The 21,991-nt window shown below is 39.7% G+C and overlaps 1 protein-coding gene across 1 annotated transcript in view; it reads left to right on the top strand.

Annotated features, from left to right (window-relative positions):
• Positions 1-20,568, top strand: part of st3gal2 (ST3 beta-galactoside alpha-2,3-sialyltransferase 2) — a 30,067-nt gene extending 9,499 nt beyond the window's left edge. The window contains exons 3-8 of the mRNA XM_084734013.1: positions 4,756-4,815; positions 5,252-5,385; positions 11,801-11,980; positions 15,172-15,217; positions 15,942-16,061; positions 18,031-20,568. Of these exons, the coding sequence (XP_084590139.1) occupies positions 4,756-4,815; positions 5,252-5,385; positions 11,801-11,980; positions 15,172-15,217; positions 15,942-16,061; positions 18,031-18,204 (714 nt within the window). The 3' untranslated portion in view covers positions 18,205-20,568. The remainder of the gene's footprint in view (positions 1-4,755; positions 4,816-5,251; positions 5,386-11,800; positions 11,981-15,171; positions 15,218-15,941; positions 16,062-18,030) is intronic.
• Positions 20,569-21,991: the final 1,423 nt, after the last annotated feature.

The following is a 21,991-nucleotide window of genomic DNA, read 5'->3' as shown; positions in this document are numbered from 1 at the left end:
CTTGGCTCCTGGAGGTAACAGTTTTCTGCTAATGTGAAATATTAGTTTAAGTAAAAAAGATAATTTGTACTTACTTGAAAGTAGGTGCCAGGCAGCTTATACCTCAGGAGTCAGAGGACAGCTGAGAGGAAGCAAGCAAGACGGCAGTTGGCATGGCTGCCAAAAAACATCTGCCAAAAATTAGTAGCCCCTGAACAACAGCGGCGCAGCGTGCCAAGCTGGCTCTGGCATCATGCAGGGAGTCAGAGACAGAAGAAGGCAAAGGATGGAGGGATCAAGGAGAATGGCAAAACAGAGAGGGAAGGAGAAATGTGGAGAGGTAACAGCATGAGAAACAAAGTCAGGGAGAGTAAAGGAAAGATTTAGTAGTCTCTGATCAGCACTGATGAGCTGCATGGTGCACGGGCGTCCCAGAGAGACGAAGATATGAAGAAAGACAAGAGAAGGAGGAGAAACAAAGAGGGAGCGAGGGAAATTAAAGAGAAGGAATTAGACATGAGGGCAAGGAGACTGCTGGAGAGGATGTGTGAATGAAATCGTAAGTGAATGAGATCTGTGTTGGGAAAAGCGAATTAAGGCCGATGGTGGGTGAAAAGGAAGTGGAGACAAAGGAGTGTGAAAATGAAGATTGGTGTGTGGGAGACAGAGAAAGGAAAAGATGGCTCTGGAGTGGAACTGCCATGTAGCGGCTGCCAATATCCTGATGAAACTTTTGTGTGTGTGCAGTTTTGTTTTGGGGGATGTTGTTTTGTGTGTGCAGGTGCTCACTTTCTCTTTATATGCATGAATGCACATTTTCCTGTGTGGTTTGGCAGATGCTAAAAGATCTTTTTTTTTTCATCGAACAACTTCTCTTTGTCAGCCGCTGCTAGTATGTGTCATTCTCTTTACATCCCACAAGGAAGTAGTTCAAAACCATGATCCAAATAAAATAAAAGAGCCATGCATCACATTTAAATGAACAGACAAAGTAGAAATATGTTTTTACTCCAGCCTGCAAACGTGTGGCTTCAGAATATCCAATGCTTCTAAGAACACAAGTCCTGCCTTAGATTTCAAAGGATAGTTTCACCATAGAAACACTATTTTCTCTTGTTCATACTGGACATTAAAGCAGCAGACTAAATACTGAAGTAAAAGTACAAAGTATTTGTTGCAAAAACTTCTCAGAGTATTAGTTACTTTTAACTGTTGACATCTCAGTCGCCTCTCCAAACTAGGGTTGCAAATTTTGTGCATCATCTGAAAATCAATTAATCATTATTAATTTATAAGACTCAAAACACACATTTATTTCCTCATGTTCTTTTTCTTTTTCTCATTTTAGGCAAATTTAATTTTCCTTTTTTGACAAATGACTCCACCAGACAGAACATGTCAAATGAGTTGCAATTGCACATCTATTGATTAAAAATCCATGTGTAATTAATTAATTGTTTGTATGTCATTGATTTCATTGGTTCATTTGTGATCAGATCACCTGATTGGCTACAAAAATGCAGATGAAAGGTTTGGATATTAATTCAAACTGTACTCAGTACTCCACTATGATTTTAAAAGTAACTAAGTAGATTACATCTTGCAGTGCATACTTAAGTGCAGACTTGAAAATCTACCCTTAAAAGTACCCCCCAAAAAACTACTTAATTACAGTAATTTGAGTATTTGTAAGTAGTTACTTCTCCCCCTGAACATATCTTTTAATTTTAGTCAAAAAAAAAACATCCAAAATATTCCAAACAGGTCCTAGTAATTGCCATAATTAAGGCAACAGGAATAAATATTCATATATATCATTTATGTGCAGTGTTTATTTTGCCGCTGGCGTTTCCTCAGAGGTCTAATGGGATGTGCTCAGCTTAATGCTTATCATCATGAAGTTGTGGAAGCTCCGATAACTGGAAATACTGCAAATGTTTAGCATTTTTTAACACTGCTGCCAGACAGTCCAGGCCGTAGATTCTCAAACTGTGGTACGTGTACCACTGGTGGTACATGAGCCGGCTCTCGTGGTGTGCAGAGGAATGTCAGAAATATTTTTTTAATAATTAATACTCAAAATAATACTCAATAATTACTACAAAAAACAAAACAAAATAACATGGTCACAATCATTCATGTAGCACGTGCTTATACGTCATTCATGATTACCGGTAGTTACAAGCTAAACTGTGATGGCAAGATAGGAAGCGGAGGTAAAATGAGAAACACTGCAATCAGGCCTCCAAACAGGAAAAATAAAGTGCAGATCAGAAGGAGAATATTTCAACCAGCCGTGTTGAAAAATAAGTGGATGATAGGGAAGCAAGGACAAGTGCTAGTGACTACTTAAAAAAGTGTCAGTGAAGTGTCCATAGCACCTGCTAGTTTAAAAACAGTAAGGCCGTACTTGGACAGCTTAGTCATTTGTGAGGTGGTGTAAAAACAGATTGAGAAACACTGGTCCAGACCAGTCAGCTTGCAAGGTCACAGGGAACTGTCCCGGTGCTCCCGACGGCTAGTCCAGATCTGTTGAAGGGGGATTAACTTCTCAAAAATATGTTCCAGAGTTTATCTGACATTGATATGAGGCATCAGCAGTCTGAGTTTATCAAATCAAATGGGTGTCTTCCAAAGTTACACTCTTTTTAGTATTAAAGCATTATTTAATCAGGGTTTGAAAAGTTAAATAGAACCCATACTCAAAAGTATTCCAATTTTAATTTTGTAAGCTTATTTAGCAGGTTATTACTTATATTTATTTATACAAAATAAACACAAAACAGCAACTCTAAAAGACACAAAAATGAAATGAGCTGTAACACGTCTTGCCTGCATTTGGTGCATCTGTTAAAAAGAGCAAGAGTCTACATGTGACACGTGCAGGTAATTATAATATCATGTCCAGATTTGTTTAGTCTTATTTAAGGTACTGTGTGAAGCAATCTACACTTTGACTTGAACAGCCTGTGGACTGATTTAAATGGAAAGAACATTTTTTTTCCAACATAAATTTTTCTGTCTTACCTCACTTAAAGATTCTTATTTTCAGGTGATTGCACATTAATTAAAACATCCATATAAACGTTAGGTTCAATTTCTGCCATATTTTGCCAGTAAACCCTGTAAATTTTACACACCGGACCTTTAAGCTTTTTAATTCACTTTAATTAAGTGACCTGGCTTATTAACATTTTAATAGATTGTGTTCAAGTTGAACAACGTTTACGGTGTTTAATGTTTTCAAACAAGAAATCCAACAGTGCATTAAGGCCGTACTCGAGGGAGCTGAAGAGGAAGTCCTGAATTAAAGTTTTCACAGTGTTATTTATCCATGAAGTCTTTGACAGTCGGGTACTTACAGGGCAGAAACACCTACACTATCATCAGGTTTGGGGAGTAAAAAATTACATGTAACGGGATTATGTAATCTGGATACAAGAAAAGGTAACTGTACTCCATTACAGTTACAGACAATAACGGTGTAATCAGATTACAGAAGTATTTAGTAAAAATGGGGAGTATTAGTAAGATTACAGTTTTAAAATAAAGAATGATATCCTACCATGCACAGTGCACACACAGCTGCCAATTCATTACTTCACTGGTGCCTTTAAATCAATCGATCGATCAATAAATTGCACTCAATAAAGGAAAGAACAGCTGGACAAACTAATAAACCTAACAACCAACATAAAACACTGAGAAGCACCAATAAATCTATTATTAATCAACTATTAAATTAATTTGCTTCTATTTTTAGTCATTTTTTTAATTTAAAATAATTCTGATTTCAATTTCTTAAATGTGAGTTGTGGACAAAACAAGACATTTGAGAACATCATCTTGGACTTTGGGAAACACTGATCAACATTTTTCACACATTTCATGAACCAAACAACTAATTGATTAATTGAGAAAATAATCAAACGTTAATCGATTATGACATTAACATTACTTGCAGCCCTAAAAATACTATAATAGGCTTAGCAATTTCACCATATTTTATATTGAAGTAATCCAAAAGGAATGGGAAGTAATCTAGTTACATTACTTTAATATTGTGATACTTTTATTACATTACAGATTACAGTTTTGAACAGGTAATTAGTAACTGCATCGGTGGCCTCGTAACTCAGGTATTAGAGTGTTTGGAGGCTGTCAGTCCTCTGTAGTGGCTTTGGGTTACCCTCCTAACCTTGTATATCGTCGTCGTCTGTGGGACTTCTGGACATCTCCCTGTTGTCTGTCATGGACAGTGTAAAAGAAAACTTCCCTGGAAAGATACAAAGACACTTAAAGTAACATATGTTTAGGTGTAATAAACGGTTTACGTGCAGACAAGCAGATACAAGCGGTCTTAAAAAAAGCAAAAGCATTTGGTGGGAGGGAGAAGTTTACAAGGTGTTTGGATTCTCCCACACTGCTTGCTTTCTTTTTGACATTTTGCAGCTCTTCCTCCGCAGCCATCTGTTTTTGTTTTTCTCCCGTCTGCTTGTTTTTGACATGTGGACAGCGATGTCTCTGCTCCTCTGACCACAGCCCATCCAGTCTGACTGCGTCCTGTCATTCTGACACATGGCTGTTACCTTAACACACACACACACACACACACAGATGCAAACACCTGCTTATCTGCACACGAATGCTGATGACTGCATGCATACACACGTACATGGGTCCACAGAAAGTAACTAAATATACACACACGTCACAACCAATTTGTCTGCAGAGGAGAAAGGACACATCCTGACCGTAGTTTTTCTTTCTCTCTAGATGTTGCAGCCACAGTTCAAGCCCCACAGCATCCAGCAGGTGCTGCTCAGGCTGTTCCAGGTATTTTATATTATTAATTCATCTTTCCATTAACCTGCCTCTCTCAAATCAGCCAAGTCATTACTTCACACTGCTGGGCAAAGACTGAGGGGAACAGATTGTCTTTATTAGACATTAGGTCTGTCAGTGACCCAGCTCATTCCTTTTTAATGCATCTGTATATCTTTATTTTCAATCTGACTCAATGCAGTGTATTCACATAATGTTTAGATATCTCAGTCTAGCTCCCCGAGGGCAGAACAGGCCTCATGTATTTTTCATGGAGGGTCTCATAAAGTATTCAGACCCAGTATTGAGAGCAGGATGTATTTTTACAATCAGGTATGCGATGGAGGTTAGGTCAGTTTATGTCTCTTGCTGTTCTAGTGTCCTGTTTCATTTCCTGTGCACCTAGAATCCAGTTAGCTCCATTCAGTCATGGCTCCGTGTGTCACAGGTGATTCCTGGGAGGTCGCCGTACGGCTCGTGGGATCCGGGACGCTGCCTGCGCTGCGCCGTGGTGGGGAACTCCGGAAACCTCCGTGGGGCCGGGTACGGTGCGACCATTGACGGACACAACTACATCATGAGGTAAGAGGGATGGACCCGTTAGATTGATGAGACCAGAGACTAGATGCAGACAGCTGGCTCCCCATTATTATTGCAATGTACAACTACACAAAAAGTTTCCTAATACAGAGGCAAATTATACACCCTTGAAGTTTGTGACCTCTCTGGTTTAAATGGGTGTGTTGCTGCTTTGATGTAATAATAATAAAGTTTCAAATGAATTCTTAAATTATTTAGTTAAGAGTGATGAGTGAAATAACTAATTACAAATACTCAAGTTACTGTAATTAAGTAGATTTTTTAGGTACTTGTACTTTTACTCATACTTTAGTATGCATTACACTATGTAAATTACTAGTTACTTTTAAGATCATAATTGACTACTGAGCAGTGGTGGATGCTTAATGCATGTCCCTCTCTGTTCTGCTCAGTGTCACTCACCTCTACAAACTAGGGTCATAAATTTTGTGCATTTTCAAATAATTACTCGTTTATAAGATACAAAACAGTTGTTTTTCTCTCATTTTCAGTTTTTTTTGGCTGTTATTTGTCATTTTTCTCATTTTAAGTCAAAGTTTCCTTATTCGACAAATGGCTGCCATGACTATTGATTAAATATCCAGAAATACATATTAAATACATACATATTAATCATTCATTGATTGATCACTGTTAAGAATGTATCTAATTAAAAATGTGTTCATGGATATTAAATAGTTATGGCAGTAATTGCACCTTATTTGACATTGTTTTGTCTGATGGAGCCATTTGTTGAATAAGGAAACTTAAAGTTGGACTTTAAATGAGAAAAAACATGACAAAAAATCCCTGAAATTTTTGAAAATGAGAGAAAAACAAGTGTTTTTATCTTCTAAATTAATAATGCTTAATCGAAAAAGACAAAATTCACAACCCTACTTTTTAGAGGTGACTGATCACTGAGCAGAACAGGGAAGGACATGCATTGGACATCAGAGGTTAAAAGTAACTAATACTCAACTAATAGTAGTTTCGAGACTTACTCAAGTATATTTCTAACACTAGTACTTTTACTTGTGATTGATTGATATTTTAGCATTGTAACAGTACTTGTACTCTTCCACCACTGGTGCTAAGAGTGAGAACGTGTTATAGGGGCTACTTTGTGCCGTGACATTTTGTTTGAAAACTACGATAGAGTGAAACTGAAAGATGTGGAGGCGAGATGACAACTGAAACAGAGAGACAAATAAAATGAGGAGGAGGAGGAGGAGGAGGGAGAGACAGCTGGAGATAGTTCATGTCAGGAGAGCACTATAAAATCACACTGCATGTATGTGCCATCAGATTATCTGAAGTGTGGTTATATTAAGTTCTTCTCCATACTCGGTGTGTTACTTACAGTAGATGACGGCCGGCATGCCCCCAGTTTAGAGAAGCAGCCAGATTACCAGTGTTGGAAGCTAAGCATTGTACTTAAAATAATTAATATCAGTTCAAGTCAGATAAATTTAGAATATTTTCACTGCTTTACTTTGCTGTCAGACACATTTTTCTGACAGGAAACCACTGTTATATAAGCCAAATGTCACTTTCTCTGAAGCAACCAAACTCCGTAAGGAAAAACAGTTATTTTACCTCACAGAAGACAGGAGTTGCCAATGTATCGCTGCCTCCATCTGTTAAGTTTGTGTGTGTTATTGTGTGACATAAGTGTTTTAAAAGGTTTGCTCGGATTCACACACAAAGTCACACAATGACACAAACAAACTACCATATTTTCCATATTATACCATATATACCATACCATATTTATGTTAACATAACATATTAACAGTTATTCAGATACTCTATAGCATAAAGAACAAAACAGGGAGGATGAATAGGAGGAATAAAAATAAAGTCGCGAGTCCAGATACCATTAAGCAAGTTTACCAAACTCTCAATCTCACTCCAAACTTTCTTTCTGCTGCTCGATTACCGTTTTCGGCTGCATATTTCGCTACTTGCAGCTTGTAATCTGTAGAATATGATTTTCTTTTTGGGGGCCATTTGTGTTCAGTCTTTCTCAGTTGTCTTTAAGTTAATGTTTAAATTAATTTTCAGTGGTACAGGAGTAGCAGATAGCGGTAGTTGTCACAAGCCTAGAGTGCCCTCTCTCTGCTGTAGGTAATGTTTACTCCTTGGTCATGTAGGTCAGTGTGAAATAACATTTAAGAACATGTGAAATTATATATTTTAATATATACAAGTCGCACCTGAGTATAAGTCGCAGGACCAGCCAAACTATGAAAAAAAGTGCGATTTATAATCTGGACAATACGATAACTGATCGAGGCAGTGATAGACCAACAACTCCTGTGTTCTGTGAGGTAAAATGACTGATTTTGCCAAGGGAGTCTGGTGGCTTTAGAGAGAGTGATATTTGGCTTCAATAACTTCAGTTTCCTGTCAGTCTGTCAGCAAGGTAAAGCTGTAAAAATATATTAAATAAAATTCACATCTAAACTATTTGGCTAAAATAAATTTTACTGTCCACAGCAGTACATTACGTAGCTTCCTGAACTCGTAAGAACCTCATACAACCCCTCTTTAAATAATCCGAACTGACTCTTTAAACTTACATTATGCAAGATTGTGTGTCCAAAAGGCAGAGGAAGCAGACGGCAGATGTGTGTTTCTGATACTGTACTATATTTAATCTCACTGTCTTCTATTCAGTGTAGAGGTCACTTGACTCACGTGAGGTCACCACAGAGCGCTTTACGTCCCAAGAAGATGAGACACATAGATTGTGTCTGTCACATGCACACCCATGCCGACAGGCACACAAATCCTTTTGTCTCGATCTGTTCCCCTGCTCGTTTTCGTGCAGCAGCGATGAATCACAGAGCCTGATTGTTGTCAGTTGGCATGAACACACAGCTATATGTTGTTTCCTGCAAGTGCATGTGTGTGTGTGTGTGTGCGTGTGTGTGTGTGAGTGTGTGTGTGTGTGGCCACGTGCTAATGGTATGAAAGCCTCTGCAGGAATGACTAGTATTTTGTGTTTCTGTGTGCTAAAGACATTAGCATCCATCAGCGTTGCTCTCTCAGCAGACCTGTGTGGGCAGCCTCCAGCTCCCATCTCCTGTTCTGCGTTCTTGTTGGTTCGATCCTCATTTGTTTTTAAAATCAGCTTGGACCGCAGCAGCGCCGCTCACCTCCACCACCCACCTCCTTGTCTGTCTGCCTCATCACTCCCCCTATCTGAACAAACATCTGTTTCACTGACATACGGGCAGGCGCTCTCAGTGGCCAATTTCTTCTTTCAGGTGGACCTTCCTGTTTACATAAACAGCTCACTCCTCCAGACAGTGAGTCACATCTACTGTAAATACAGCAGAAGCACCCAGACAGAGCAGAGTGGTTCAGTTACTGTCTGTCTGGAGTTTACACTGGACAAAATATACTCCACCTATTCTTGAGAAGTGGGACAAATCATATCCTTACAAAAAAAAAACATTAAAAATTATTAATATTAACACTGCAATTCTAATTTTTGGTGAAAATTTATTCCTTAAGGATTTTATAATAATGAAGTATATGTAATTCATGAAATGTTTTGGTTTGCTTTAATTTTTTAATTTCTAAGCTTGCTCTGTCCCAGAAAACACCTTTGCCCCAGGCAAGAATTCACAACTCTGCACAATTTAAAATTTGTTAAAAGCCTTCAAAAGCTAAAACTTACAATACCTGCTGATAACATGGGTGTTAAAAAAAGTGCTATTATAATCGGCTTTGTGTTAAAATAGTTTTTTGTATAAAAATAAATGGCCCTTTAAAGATTTGTCCCAGATTTTTATTTTAAAAAACTGATTTAATCAGGCATAAAAGGGTTTAGCTATTCCCTAAGGACCCCTGTCTTACTTCCTGATTTAAAAAATGCGTGAATTCTGCTCAAGAATTAAAAATGTTTAAAAAAGTGTATTTTGATTAGCATTAAGAGAACTCTGAGAGACTTTAAAAAGTAAAATTCATTTGATAAAAAATGTAATCACTAGGAGTTTGGCCCCTTACAAGGTTTGACAGCCAAGAGTTTGATCTTTTAAAATATATTTTCCAGCATAATTGAAGAGCAAAAATCAAAACCCCCTTAAAATACAGTTTTGTCCAATTCTCAAGAATTATATCATATAATAAAATGTTCTGTGGGGAAGTCTTCATACTCAGACTTGTTAAAGCAAAACGCTAGTGAACAAACGACACAGAACAATGTGGTGTGTAAGAACATACAAGTTGTTGAGAGTTGAAGCAGACAGTCGTCAGCAGCTACAGCTCTGCACAGCACAAGATGAAGAAACTAAAGAGGGAAAGTGTGACAAATATTCCAGTTTTCTCTTATATCTTGTTGGTTGGTTTAAACCACATGAATCTGCAGGTCACGACTGAGTGTTGTTGTGTAATACTGTTGGGAGTCGGGGTTTATCAGGCTCCTTAAAATCCATGGAGTGTCACTTAAAGCAAGTAACCTTTGAAAGAAGAAATAGAACAACCCTCTTATAGATGAAAAGTTGAATTCATGAGCAACTGAGAGGTCACTCAGTAGAGAGCAGATGTGCACCAGGCAACAGATGGTGAAGCACCTCCTGCAACTCCACCACAACTGCCAGACTGCAACCTTTGGAGATTTAAATTTGAATACATTTTTTATTTTTGCATAGTATAATCTCAGTTCTCTTTAATATGCATAGAGAGTAATGGTATTGGAACTGAGTGTCCCGGTCCGCCTAGCTGTATAAACTGAATGAGAAAAACAATAATTGGGATGATAAGTCCAGACTTTTCAATTAAAATATTGTGTTATTAGTATTAGGCCTGGATCAGCTGTCTTGGAAGGATGAAAACACAAGTGTGGTGGGGGGTACATGATGAGCAGCATGACCAGAAAACTAAAAATAAGATACACATTTCCTGCTTATATCAAACCTCTCCACAAATTTTACTCTGTAACATTTAGTTTTATACAATGCACAACTATGTATTAAGCAACTCAAAAAAATGAAACGCATGTATATATGTTGGTAATCATGAATAATTAAGTGCTGCTCAAGTAGCAGATGGACTTTTTTCTGATACTAGACCATTCAGTAACACTGCAATAAAAATTTTACAGCCTTTGAATGTGTTTGCAGTCACAAAATAGTACCTCACCCCAGTTACCCAGGGTGCAATACTTGAATATTTGGGGGAATTCTACAGATTTGGCTGCTTCCATGTGTTGTGCTGCTACAGAAGCTTAATGGACCTGTGAGCAACACGGACAGATGGAAGAAGTTCATGAACAGTGTGTATACCTGTTGATAAATAGCCATGCTGTACTAAAAGCGTGACTGACAGTGAAATTGTTTTCAGGTCCAAAGCTCTGATGGACCTACTGTATGCTGTCTGTCCAACATTAAGTAGGCAGATGAAGAACAGAGTGGAGGATTTAGCAGCTAAGATGCTAATGTCAGTTTTGTGTTTGCAGCTTGTTGCACTGCCTCAAGTGGATTAAAAAAATAAATAAATAAATAAATAAATGCAGGTTTAACACGTTGAAATAGAACTAGTGACCTTCTAATTTTCTAAAATGTTGAACTACCCCATTTAAAAGCCCTTAAAGGGATAGTTCAAAATAAAAATTCAATCATTATCTACTCACCCTCATGCTGATTGATGGTCAAGTTTAGTTTTTTAGTTCACAAAACACTGCTGGAGTTTGACAGGAAAACAGTGTTGCAGAATCTCCCACAGTTTTAGTGAATGGTGACCAGTTTCCAAACAGAATAAATAACCAAAACAAACATAAAATGCCTCCATACTGCTCCTCTGGTGTAATCCAAGTCTCCTAAAGCTCTGACATGCCAATCTGACTTGAAATATGTCATTTACACCATGTTTTCAGCTGAAATCTTTACTGTACATCCTTAGCTTTGAGCCATGTTCACGAGCGTGTGCACTCCATCTGAACTGTGTGTGTGTGTGGTGTGGCAGTGTGCATGTGCAAAAGTGAACACCATATCAGGGCTTTAGGAGACTTGGATTACACCAGACGAGCAGTATGGTAGCATTTTATGGGTTTTTTGGTTGTTTTTTTACGTTTGAAAACTGCTCACCATTCACTGACATTGTTTTTTAGACTCTGCAACACTGTTTTCCTGTTAAACTCCAGCAGTGTTTTGTGAACTAAAAAACTAAACCTGACCTTCATTTAGCATGAGGGTGAGTAGACTGAATTTTCACTTTTGGGTGAACTATTCCTTTAAGTTAGAGGAACTGCTATCAAGCCAGCATGAAATCTCTGAGATCCCTGTGAAACAGTTTTAGCATCTATTTGAACGCAGTTAAAACTGGAGGCCTCACACATTGCCACCCAACAAGGTGTGACTTGAGGGCACAGAGTGCATCTCTTACGTTGTCCCTCTCTCGCTCCCAGGATAAACCTGGCCCCCACGGTGGGCTACGAGGAAGACGCCGGCAGCCACACCACTCACCACTTCATGTACCCGGAGAGTGCCAAGAACCTGGCAGCCAACGTCAGCTTCGTCCTGGTTCCCTTCAAGACGCTGGATCTTGTCTGGATCACCAGTGCTCTGTCCACAGGCCAGATACGATTGTGAGAAGATGCACACACACACACACACACACACACACACACACACACACACACACACACACACGCACACACACACGCACACACACACATACACACACACATACACACACACATTTACTTAGGACACTTTTGGGAAAGTTTCATAGACCGATACTATTTACATAATTAGCTAATTAGCATACATATGCAGCTTTTTAAAACTTGACTAAACTCACTAAAATAGCTTTGACTCCTTTCATATCGCTAATAGACAAGTTTGCTTCATTTTTTTCTGATGTGCACAAGAAAGCTGAGAGAGCAGTTAGAAAAACATTTTTAAAGTGTCTGTGTGTTCAGCTCCTAGGACTTTTGTAGCTTCTAACTGAATCTCTGTGGTTTGATGTTTAGTTTCTCTCCTGCGTCGCTGTACATTCAGGTTTCTATTTTATTTTACTGTTTTGTGTTCACCAGCCATGTAGGAGTTGTCTTAACTTCCTGCTACTGTTGCGTGATAATCTGAAATTTCAGTATTTTTTCTATCCTTTCTATTAAAGCCAGTGTTAGAATTTCCCAAAATTTGGTACTTGTTATTGATCAGTGTTGGAGTGATCGCACAGAAACTGAAGTGAATTTCCACCTTGCACAGCATCGCTCCCCAGAGCTCAACAGCTCTCTGCAGGTGAGCGCTGGCTCTGTCCCTCCGCTCTGCAATCTACAAAGCAACACTTGCAAACTTTTTACATAAATTGAATATTTTCAACTCATGCTTTCAACTTAATACAGTAAGTATTAAGCAGAAGTTATTTGGGGGTTTTGTTTCTGAACTACAGTGGCTCTGTAGGGTCAGACAGAAAGGTGCTGCTGTTTTAATTTCAGAACTATTCATAGAATGATACTTGTGCATTGTGTAGAGTAGGTCTATGATACACATATAAGAATATATTAACATGTCATCCAATAAATATAGCCATAGATGTGCAATTTGCCCTCGTGTATCAAATTAAAATGAAATACTTCAGATTTCTTTGTAAATATGTTTTGTACACTCTCAAATATTGAATATTGTGATACTAAACTGGGTATTGATATTGGCATTGAAGTCAAAATTTTAGTATCAAGACAACACAAAAAATCCCAACATTTTGTGATTTTGGTGCTGAAAAGCTTTTAGATAACAAAACAAGGGATGACTTTTATTGTTCAACTCAAAGTGTGTTAGTTAAATACAGACCTTCATGTGGGTTGCCCTGTTGTTAATGGAGATGTAAATCTCTGCCGTGCTGGGCTGACGCGCTGAGTCATGTTATGTCGGCACATGTTCATGGAAAAGAGGCAAAAGAGAGGCAGAAGTTACAGACAGAGGCAACAAGTCTTCAATGCATTCTGCAGAAAAGAAGCAGAAATTAGAGTGTCAGCGTTGTTGTTATTGTCCCGTTGTCTTGATGTTCTGTGGTCTTGTTACTGTTGTTAGTGCTGAAGCTGTTAAAACATGAATATGTTCTGTCTTATAATAGTGTTTTTAGCAGAGATAATATTCTGTTACCTGTCCAGGGACTACAGATGAAAATGAGCTCAGAGCTGACTCTGGTACAGCTAAGCAGCTGTGCATTGTCCCTGTGAAATAAACAAATTAAAATAAAAACCTAGGTGTCATGTTTTCATCACAGCCAGAGCTGGAGCCGATAGATTCATGTGACCCAGGAGTGAACGCTGTTTCCTTACTTACTTACTGTAAGGCCCCTCACTTCAAATGGAGCACAGGCCACTGACGACACCTCTCAGCTCTGGGCTGCACTTTCTATCTCTTTCCAGGTGGTTCCCTGCCTCTTGAGCTCTGCCTCAGTGTCCTGCCTCCAGCTGTTTTTGTGCCGTCCTCTTTTAGGTTTCCCTCAGGGGCTTCAGGTTCAGGACCTGGCGTATAGCTCTAGATGCCAGTTTCCTCAATGTGTGGCCGATCCATCCCCCACTTATGCCTCAGGATCAGTTTCCCTACTGACTCCGGTCTCCCTCTCTGCACAGTTACGTGTTGCTGATTTTGCTCGGCCACCTGATATTTAAAATGTGCCTCAAACAGCTGTTGGTGAAGGTCTGGATCTTCTCCAACGTCCTTTTCATCAGTTTCCACATCTCTGATCCTTAGAGAAGGATAGATTTCACACTGGAGTTAAAGCTTCGCACTTTTGTTGTTGTGGCTATTTCCTTAGAGGACAAGATGTTGTTGAGAGTGATGAAGGCGTCGACGTTGCTGTTTGTGCCTCCTTGCTTATCCACAATGCTGCTGAGGAAGGTGAAAGAGCTGACTTCCTATATGGGTTCACCACCTACTACGACTGTGTTTTTGATCTTCATTAGTTTGGTCTTCGTCATGTTTATCCTCAGCCCTGTCCCAAGGGCTGTGGTTGCCAGTTTGGATGTCTTACATCTGGTTATAATTGTGTGACAGGAAGGCCAGATCATCGGCAAAGTCTAGGTCATCAAGTTGTGTCCAGAGGGTCCACTGTGTACCATTTTCAGCTCTTGTTGGAGTGGGTAGCCTTTCCTGCTGAAGACAAAAGCCAGATGTTAGTGGTTGTTCGTGGGTTGCTTTGTCCGGTGTAAAAATAGCTTTACATTAATTTCCCAGGGACTTAACCCAACTATGATCACTACTTGCGTAACCCCAACCCTAACCTTAACCACTGACCCAAAATTCAGCTTTTTCCCATTTGGGGAAATAGATTTTCTTCCCACTTGCACAAGCAGTCCCCAATGAACTGGTCTTTCGTCTGAAATGTGCCGCAGAAAGTAGGTTAAGTCAGACACACACACATACACAGATATACATAAGCACGGATTAACACTTATGTGTGCTCACACATGAAATGGATTCTGGACATATTGTGCTAAAATGTTGGCATCCACTATTTGACTTTAAGGCACACATTAGTATAGTTTGGGGGCAAAAATACACTTCATTTACTCTCTCTCTCTCTCTCTCTCTCTCTCTCTCTCACACTCTCACACACTCACACACTCACACACACACACACACACACACACACACACACACACACACACACACACACACAGAGTAGATATGTGTGGAGCCAGAGTCTCTCTGGGCTGGAACAATCTGTCAGTTGTCAATCACCCAGGATTCATAGCTGCAGCAATCACATAAAGTGCTGATTGAATGTGTTTAATCAATTTTTCTCTCTCTCTCTGTCTGTCAGTACGTATGCTCCAGTGAAGCAGTTCCTCCGTGTAGATAAAGACAAGGTGTGTATTTTCAACGTTCACTGCACGCACTTTTGGCCGTTCCCTCACTCACAGTAATATGCCAGCACACACACGGACACACTCCGCTTTGCTGCAATTAATATTATCCCCTCCCCATTCTTGATGAAGGATTACAGTTAGATTAAAAACCTTTCCTTTGTTTTTAATAATCTTCTGCTCGCTCTTTAATCCCTGAAAATAAATAAATTCAAACTAATCCCTGCAATGTGACGACTGCGAATGTCTTTGCCTGGTCAGAGACTCAGTTTTTACAGTGTCTTTGGATTCGGCCCAGAAATATAGATTTATAAGATTTACTCCTCCACTGCGGTGCTTGAAGCAGCCTAAAGCCCTGTTTGTTGGGACTGAACATCACCTGGAGGTACATGATAAACGTGTAATTACTATTCATTTGGTTAACAGTGCTTTTAATCTTTCAGAGCAACCACAACCACGGGGAGTATTAAAAATTAACTTGGCAAAATCTTTTCTTGTTGGGTCAGACCTTTTGAATATGCAGTGTGGCTATGCATGAGCTCTCCTGTTTTAGTGAACAAATCATCTGAGTGAAAGATTTCAGTCTGAATTCGCAGAAACATAGATTTAACTATTCATAAACTTTGGAAGAAGTTTTGTACATCGTTTTAAATATAGATAAGCAGAAAAATACTACTTACCTTCCATGCAGGAGCTTGATTTGATTCTCTCTCTGTTCACCTCCCAGGTCCAGATCTTTAACCCAGCATTCTTTAAATACATCCACGACCACTGGACCAGACATCACGGGCGATACCCCTCCACTGGCATGCTGGTGCTGTTCTTTGCCCTGCATGTCTGTGATGAGGTCAGTTTACTCCCTCCTCCTCTCTCTTCTTGCACATAACACACACACACACACACACACACACTTTACAACATGCTGAAATTACTCTCACTTTATATTCATCCTGAAGAGATACACATTTCTAATCACTCACTTGCTGAACTGTCACACAATGTTTGGCACTTCTCCTGTGGATGTCCAGTCAGTGTTGATGATAAAGTAATGAATTTCTCTGTCTTAGTCTCAATTTATCATTCTTAAGGATTTTTTTTAAGAAAACAGGCATAATTCTCTAATCTCAGCTTCTTGAATATGAATGCTTTTGTTTCTTTACTCCTCTCTGACAGTAAACTGAATGTCTTTGGGTTGTGGACAAAACAAGACATTTTAGGACGTCATCTTTGGTTTTTGGGAACAATGATTTCAATAATAACTTTATTGACCAAACATTTGATCAAGTAATTGTGAAAATAAACAGATTTATTGACGTTTTTCTTTAAAAAGAAAAGTCTGGACAGACCCTGAAAGAAGACATATGTCATTCATGTAACTGTCATAATGTAATTGTAATTGTCTATGTTACGACCCAAATTCTATAAAAGTTGGGACGTTGTGTAAAACATACATAAAAAGAGAATGCAATGATTTGCAAAATGAACCTCTTAAATAAACAACAAAGACTTAATGATTTAAATTTAATGTTCAAACTGATAAACTTTTATTGTTTTTAATATACACTCATTTTGAATTTGATGCCTGCATCATGTCCTAAAAAATTGGGACAGGAGCATGTTTACCACTGTGATACATCGGCTTTTCTTTTAACAACACTCAGCCAGCATTTGGGAACTGAGAACACTAATTGTTGAAGTTGTGAAAGTGAAATTCTTTCTCATTCTTTGATATATGGCTTCAGGTGCTCAACAGTCCAGCACTTCATAATGCACCACACATTTTCAATAGGAGACAGGTCTGGACTGCAGGCAGGTCAGTCTAGAACCTGAACTCTTTTACTACAAAGACATGCTTGAGGGACGTCTCTGAAAAAGACATCGTCTGGATGGCAGCATATGTTGCTCCAAATCCTGTATGTACCTTCAGCATTAATGGGACCTTCACAGATGTGACAGTTACCCATGATGCCATGGGCACTAACACACCCCCATACCATTACAACTGCTGTCTTTTGAAGTTAGCACTGGTAACAATCTGGATGGTCATTCTGCTCTTTAGCCTGGAGGACTCTACATCTATGATTTTCAAAATCAGTGTGAAATGTGGACTGGTCAGACCACAGCACACTTTTCCACTTTACGTCAGTCAGATGAGCTCAGGCCCAGAGAAGTCTGCAGTCTTGCATTTGTAGATGCAGCACCAAACTGTTTACTGACAACAGTACGTTTTTGGGAATCCATGTAATATCTTTTAGACAATGATGTGGGTTTTTAATGCAGTTTTTAATGCAGTGATGCCTGAGTGGTGAAAGGGTTAGGGCTCGGGGGGTCACAGACATTCAATGTTGGTTTTCAGTCCTGCCCATTTCATGCAAAGATTCCTCTGGATTCTCTGAATATTTTAAGGATATTATGGATTGTAATCTCTAAAGTCCTTTTGCGTTGAGAAACCTTGACTGTTTGCCCACACAGTTTACCAGGAGGTGGTGAATCACATCCATGCTTACGAATGACTGAATTTTTTCAAGATGCTCCTTTAATACTCAATCATGATACTGTTACCAATTCAATTCATGTTACCAATTCACCTGTGTGTTTTTTGAGCATTTCACAACTTTGCTTATCAGTCTGAACATTAAATATCTTGTCTTTGTACTGTATTCAATTGAATACAAGTCATAGTATATTTGCAAATTGTTGCATTGTGTTTTTATTTATGTTGTACACAACATTCCAACTCTTTTGGAATTGGGGATGTAAAAAAAAAAGTATTCAGACACTTGCTTTCCAACACCCGCTCTCTGACTCTCCTCTAGGTGAATGTTTTTGGTTTCGGGGCAGACAGTCGGGGAAACTGGCACCACTACTGGGAGCAGAACCGGTACTCAGGAGAGTTCAGGAAGACGGGCGTCCACGATGCCGACTATGAAGCCCAGATCATCCAACGGCTGGCCAAGGCCGGCAAAATCACTGTATTCCCTGGGAAATAACCAGCAAATCACCCCGTGTATCTAATGTTCCAACGCTGGTACGGCAACAGACACTAAAGAGGCTGCTTACAATGTGTTAGATGTTCTAGCTTCCACCTACCAGCAACAGAGAGTGAGACAAAATAGTCATGAAATAGTACCAAATAATGTTATTCCATTCACTTTCCCTTATGTTCGGGAGGTTGCCCACCAGTCAATGCTCTGATTGGAGAACATGGTGTAGACTCGTAGGAACCAGCAACATCCAGATCCTAAAGTAGTTCTGTTCACTTGGGCCTGACCTACACATGGGAGTTAAGCCTTAAATTTGACAATAAAGTTACCATCTCTTTTCAAGGTTCTACCTAAAACAGCCAGTGTGAGGACTGAAAGACTGAAAGACAAGGTCACATATCTCTTTTTCGAAGGGCAGCTTCAAAAACACGAGTGAGGGCTGGACTGCAGGAAAGCTCAACCTGTCACCACATATACCGACTATGACTGTGTACCGTGCAGAGACAGCCGGAGAGGGGAGATCTGACATGCAGATTTCGCACTGCTGGACTCAATCCAGGATGAGTGTCTAATCCTCATCCACGAACAGAAACACAGCATGCTGCAGTACGCACTGAGACGGCCACAGAAACGGCACCATCAGCATCTAGGAGACTGTTGTTCCACAGCCATGTAGAGTAACACAGTGTGTAAAAACTGTACTGCAGGCCTACAGAGAAGACAGACACGAGGGAAGCAGACTGAGGAGCTATCAGAGGCAAATGTGCTGCTGAACATGTTGAGACTGGAGGACTAATTTTCCATCCATGACTCCCTTGAGGGAGATTTTTTCTTCTCAAATCCTATATGAGGCAAAATCTGGCCTGCCAGTGTACACTGTCATAACTCCACTTTATGTGAGGACTGCCTCGCAGGACGGTGTTACAAGGACCTTATCTGGGTTGTAAAAGGGTTGGTTATAAGACGATTGGTGGTTGCTCTGAGTTTATGTTGTCTGACTTTCCTTTAAACCTCCTCCAGGTCCTCGCTGGGCTCAGCGGGTCCTCGACACCTTTGCAGCAGACTCACAAGAAACAAGATTGAGACTTTTGCCCTTTGGCCATTCTGACTCAGAAGGATCACTGCAGCACTAGCATGAGCTTCAGCTTCTGCAGAGCCAGCCAGCCTGGCGACTCCACTATAGTGCTTCTTCACATCCGGACGCAGGCAGAAATGTTCTGGGAGAGCGTTGGTTTGACTGCATGAGACTCTAATGAGGCCAAAAGTCCATCTCCTGGGATTTCATGTTTGGATGGAGGCACGCTGGTTTTCTGGACCGGAGTTTAATCCCCATGTGGTCTGTCAGGGCCTATTTTTGGGGAGGGGAGAGCTGGGGCATGAAGAACTTGACAAAGCCAGCATGAGAAACACATCATTTGTGGATGAAAAAAGAAAAGAAGCTTCTACACAAAGTGTACTGGCTTCACCACTTTGCTTTTGAAAGAACTGTGACAAAAAAAAAAAAAAAGGACGCTCGCTCCGTCTCTCTTTTCTCTCACAGACATACAGCTCCGACCTGACTCCTGTATCCCAGAGGAGCTGGAGACTGTCAGAGGCATTTTGCCCCACATTAAAGCCCACATGATGGGGTGAAAGAAAACCCCCACAGGATCTGGGAAATCTTTAACCTGTCAGCAGCTCGGCTTCAGTAACCACTAGCCCTGGTCCCTGCTCGGCCAATCCAAACTTCAGCCGTGTCTGGAGGGGGTGGAGCCACCGGACGCCTTAGACTTTACCTCCATAAACTGCACTTGCTCTTCTGATTTTCACGATGATGGCATATCCCCCTGCAGACTGCAGATCTCATTTGTTAGTTTTATGTACCGTTGAGCTTTGAGTTTACACTTTGGCTGGATTTATTCTATTGGCTCAGATTAGATTTTCCTCTCCACCCAGGTAGCACATTAGTGTTTTTTATCATAATTTGGCAGCATCAAATAATACCCATTTACACATTTATAGCCTCCAAACAAATATCAGTCATGGAAGCACTGTTAGACTGTATCGACAAACAGAAACATGAGGGAGAAACAGAGAATGTGTGCCACAGAGAGGAAGGAAAATAAAACTATTTGGTTTGAGCTGAGGCTGTAAATCCATCCAAAGAGATGTTTATCAAGAAGCAGCTGGTGGCTGACGAGCAGAGTACTGAAGGTTCCTATGCAGCTCTGGACAATATGGAGAAGTGGTGATTGTATCAGTCTTTCAAGATGCCATAAGTAATATTCTTACTGCCCCTTTACACCAACAAATGTTAGTATTAATGCCTCAACAGTTACAGAAGTGATAAAAGAGTCAGATCATTTATAGTAAAGCCGCTGAAAACAAATTTTCCATATTTCTATATAAGCAACATTCAACATTAAAGGTACCCTGTGGAGTTTTTGACCACCAGCAGTGCTTTCGAGCAATGTCCTTTATCTGTGGGTGCTCATTTAGTTTGTTCTCGTACAAGAACACAAACACAGCGCTCACTTCTGCTGCTGGTTTCACATGATTCTGCTGATCTACAGGTGGGCCAGTGGATAAGGTATAAATCATCTGCAGCACACGCTGTGTAATGAACTCACTTTGATTCATTTGTTTTTCTTTCTTAAACCAGGAAACAGAAAAGCGACTGTGATACATTTTTGTTTCTTCTTTTTATCTTAACAAACACAAATGAACATCATATCTGTATCTGTTCTTCTCATTCTCACTCCAATCAGCTTGTTCCATTATTGAACTTGTATCATGAAAATTGAAAAAGTAAGATGAGAGCAGACCTTCAAACTAAAAGTTGAGCATTTTGAACAGTTTTGAAGCATGTGAAGTATTGCTAAAGATATATCTATACATTCATGCCTAAAATAAAAACTATTGTAAGATAGTAACAATTCATCAAGGCAGCCAGCAGCTGGAACACAAGGCAATATGATAATTGTCTTTAAATCAGAGCAGGTAATACTGTCAAAGCTCACAGGTTGCAACACTATACAGCACAACGTTCATCAAAGTAACAGATGGATTAATCAATAAATAAGTTGATGAATATAATGAATCGTTACATTCACACATGAATCACAGCACTCTTGGCGCTCATTGACATTTTATTCACGATCAGTCATGGGAAAGTGGCAACTTTTACTCTGAAGGTCAGCTGCCTCTGTTTCCTGCTCTGAGCTAACTTATTCTGTTTTCACTGCACAGCTTCACTAATGGAATGAGCAGCATGCAGTCGCTTTTTTGTCCAAGGAAGAAAAACAACACAGACAATGTTCATTTGTATTTGTTAAGATAAAAAGAAAAAAACAAAAGAATTAAACGACTGAAGAGAAGTGACTGGCATTTTTCATTATAAAGTGGGAACAACTGCAGATGAATTATACTTTGTACGTAGACCCAGCTGGTGAAAATGTGCCAAGAAACGCAGAAATGCACCAACAAAGGCAGGGAAGAATTACAAGTAGCAAGTAAACACTGGATACATCTCAAGTCTCTTCAATTGCATCCATGTTTCCTTGGCTTGCAGCCTTTCCTTGCGTCTTAGTCCCATCAAGGATGCATGGAAGGACATCAGAAACAAACAACACTCATGACGCTCATCTTGTTACATTAATTATCATCACTGGTTGCAGTCTTTAAAGCAGGCATGTCTGAATTACATTGCAAAGAAGAAAATAACAGCAACTTACACCGATGCTGTTTCTGTGACATCTTATTCAAATGAGCCAGATGTACAGTAGGAGTCTGGACTGCTCTTTTGGTTCCTCGC

This window comes from Lutjanus erythropterus, chromosome 13 (assembly GCF_056507025.1).
Source record: "Lutjanus erythropterus isolate fLutEry1 chromosome 13, fLutEry1.hap2, whole genome shotgun sequence".
Classification (NCBI taxonomy): Eukaryota; Metazoa; Chordata; class Actinopteri; order Lutjaniformes; family Lutjanidae; genus Lutjanus; species Lutjanus erythropterus.
This window is presented reverse-complemented; position numbering and strand designations above follow the sequence as displayed.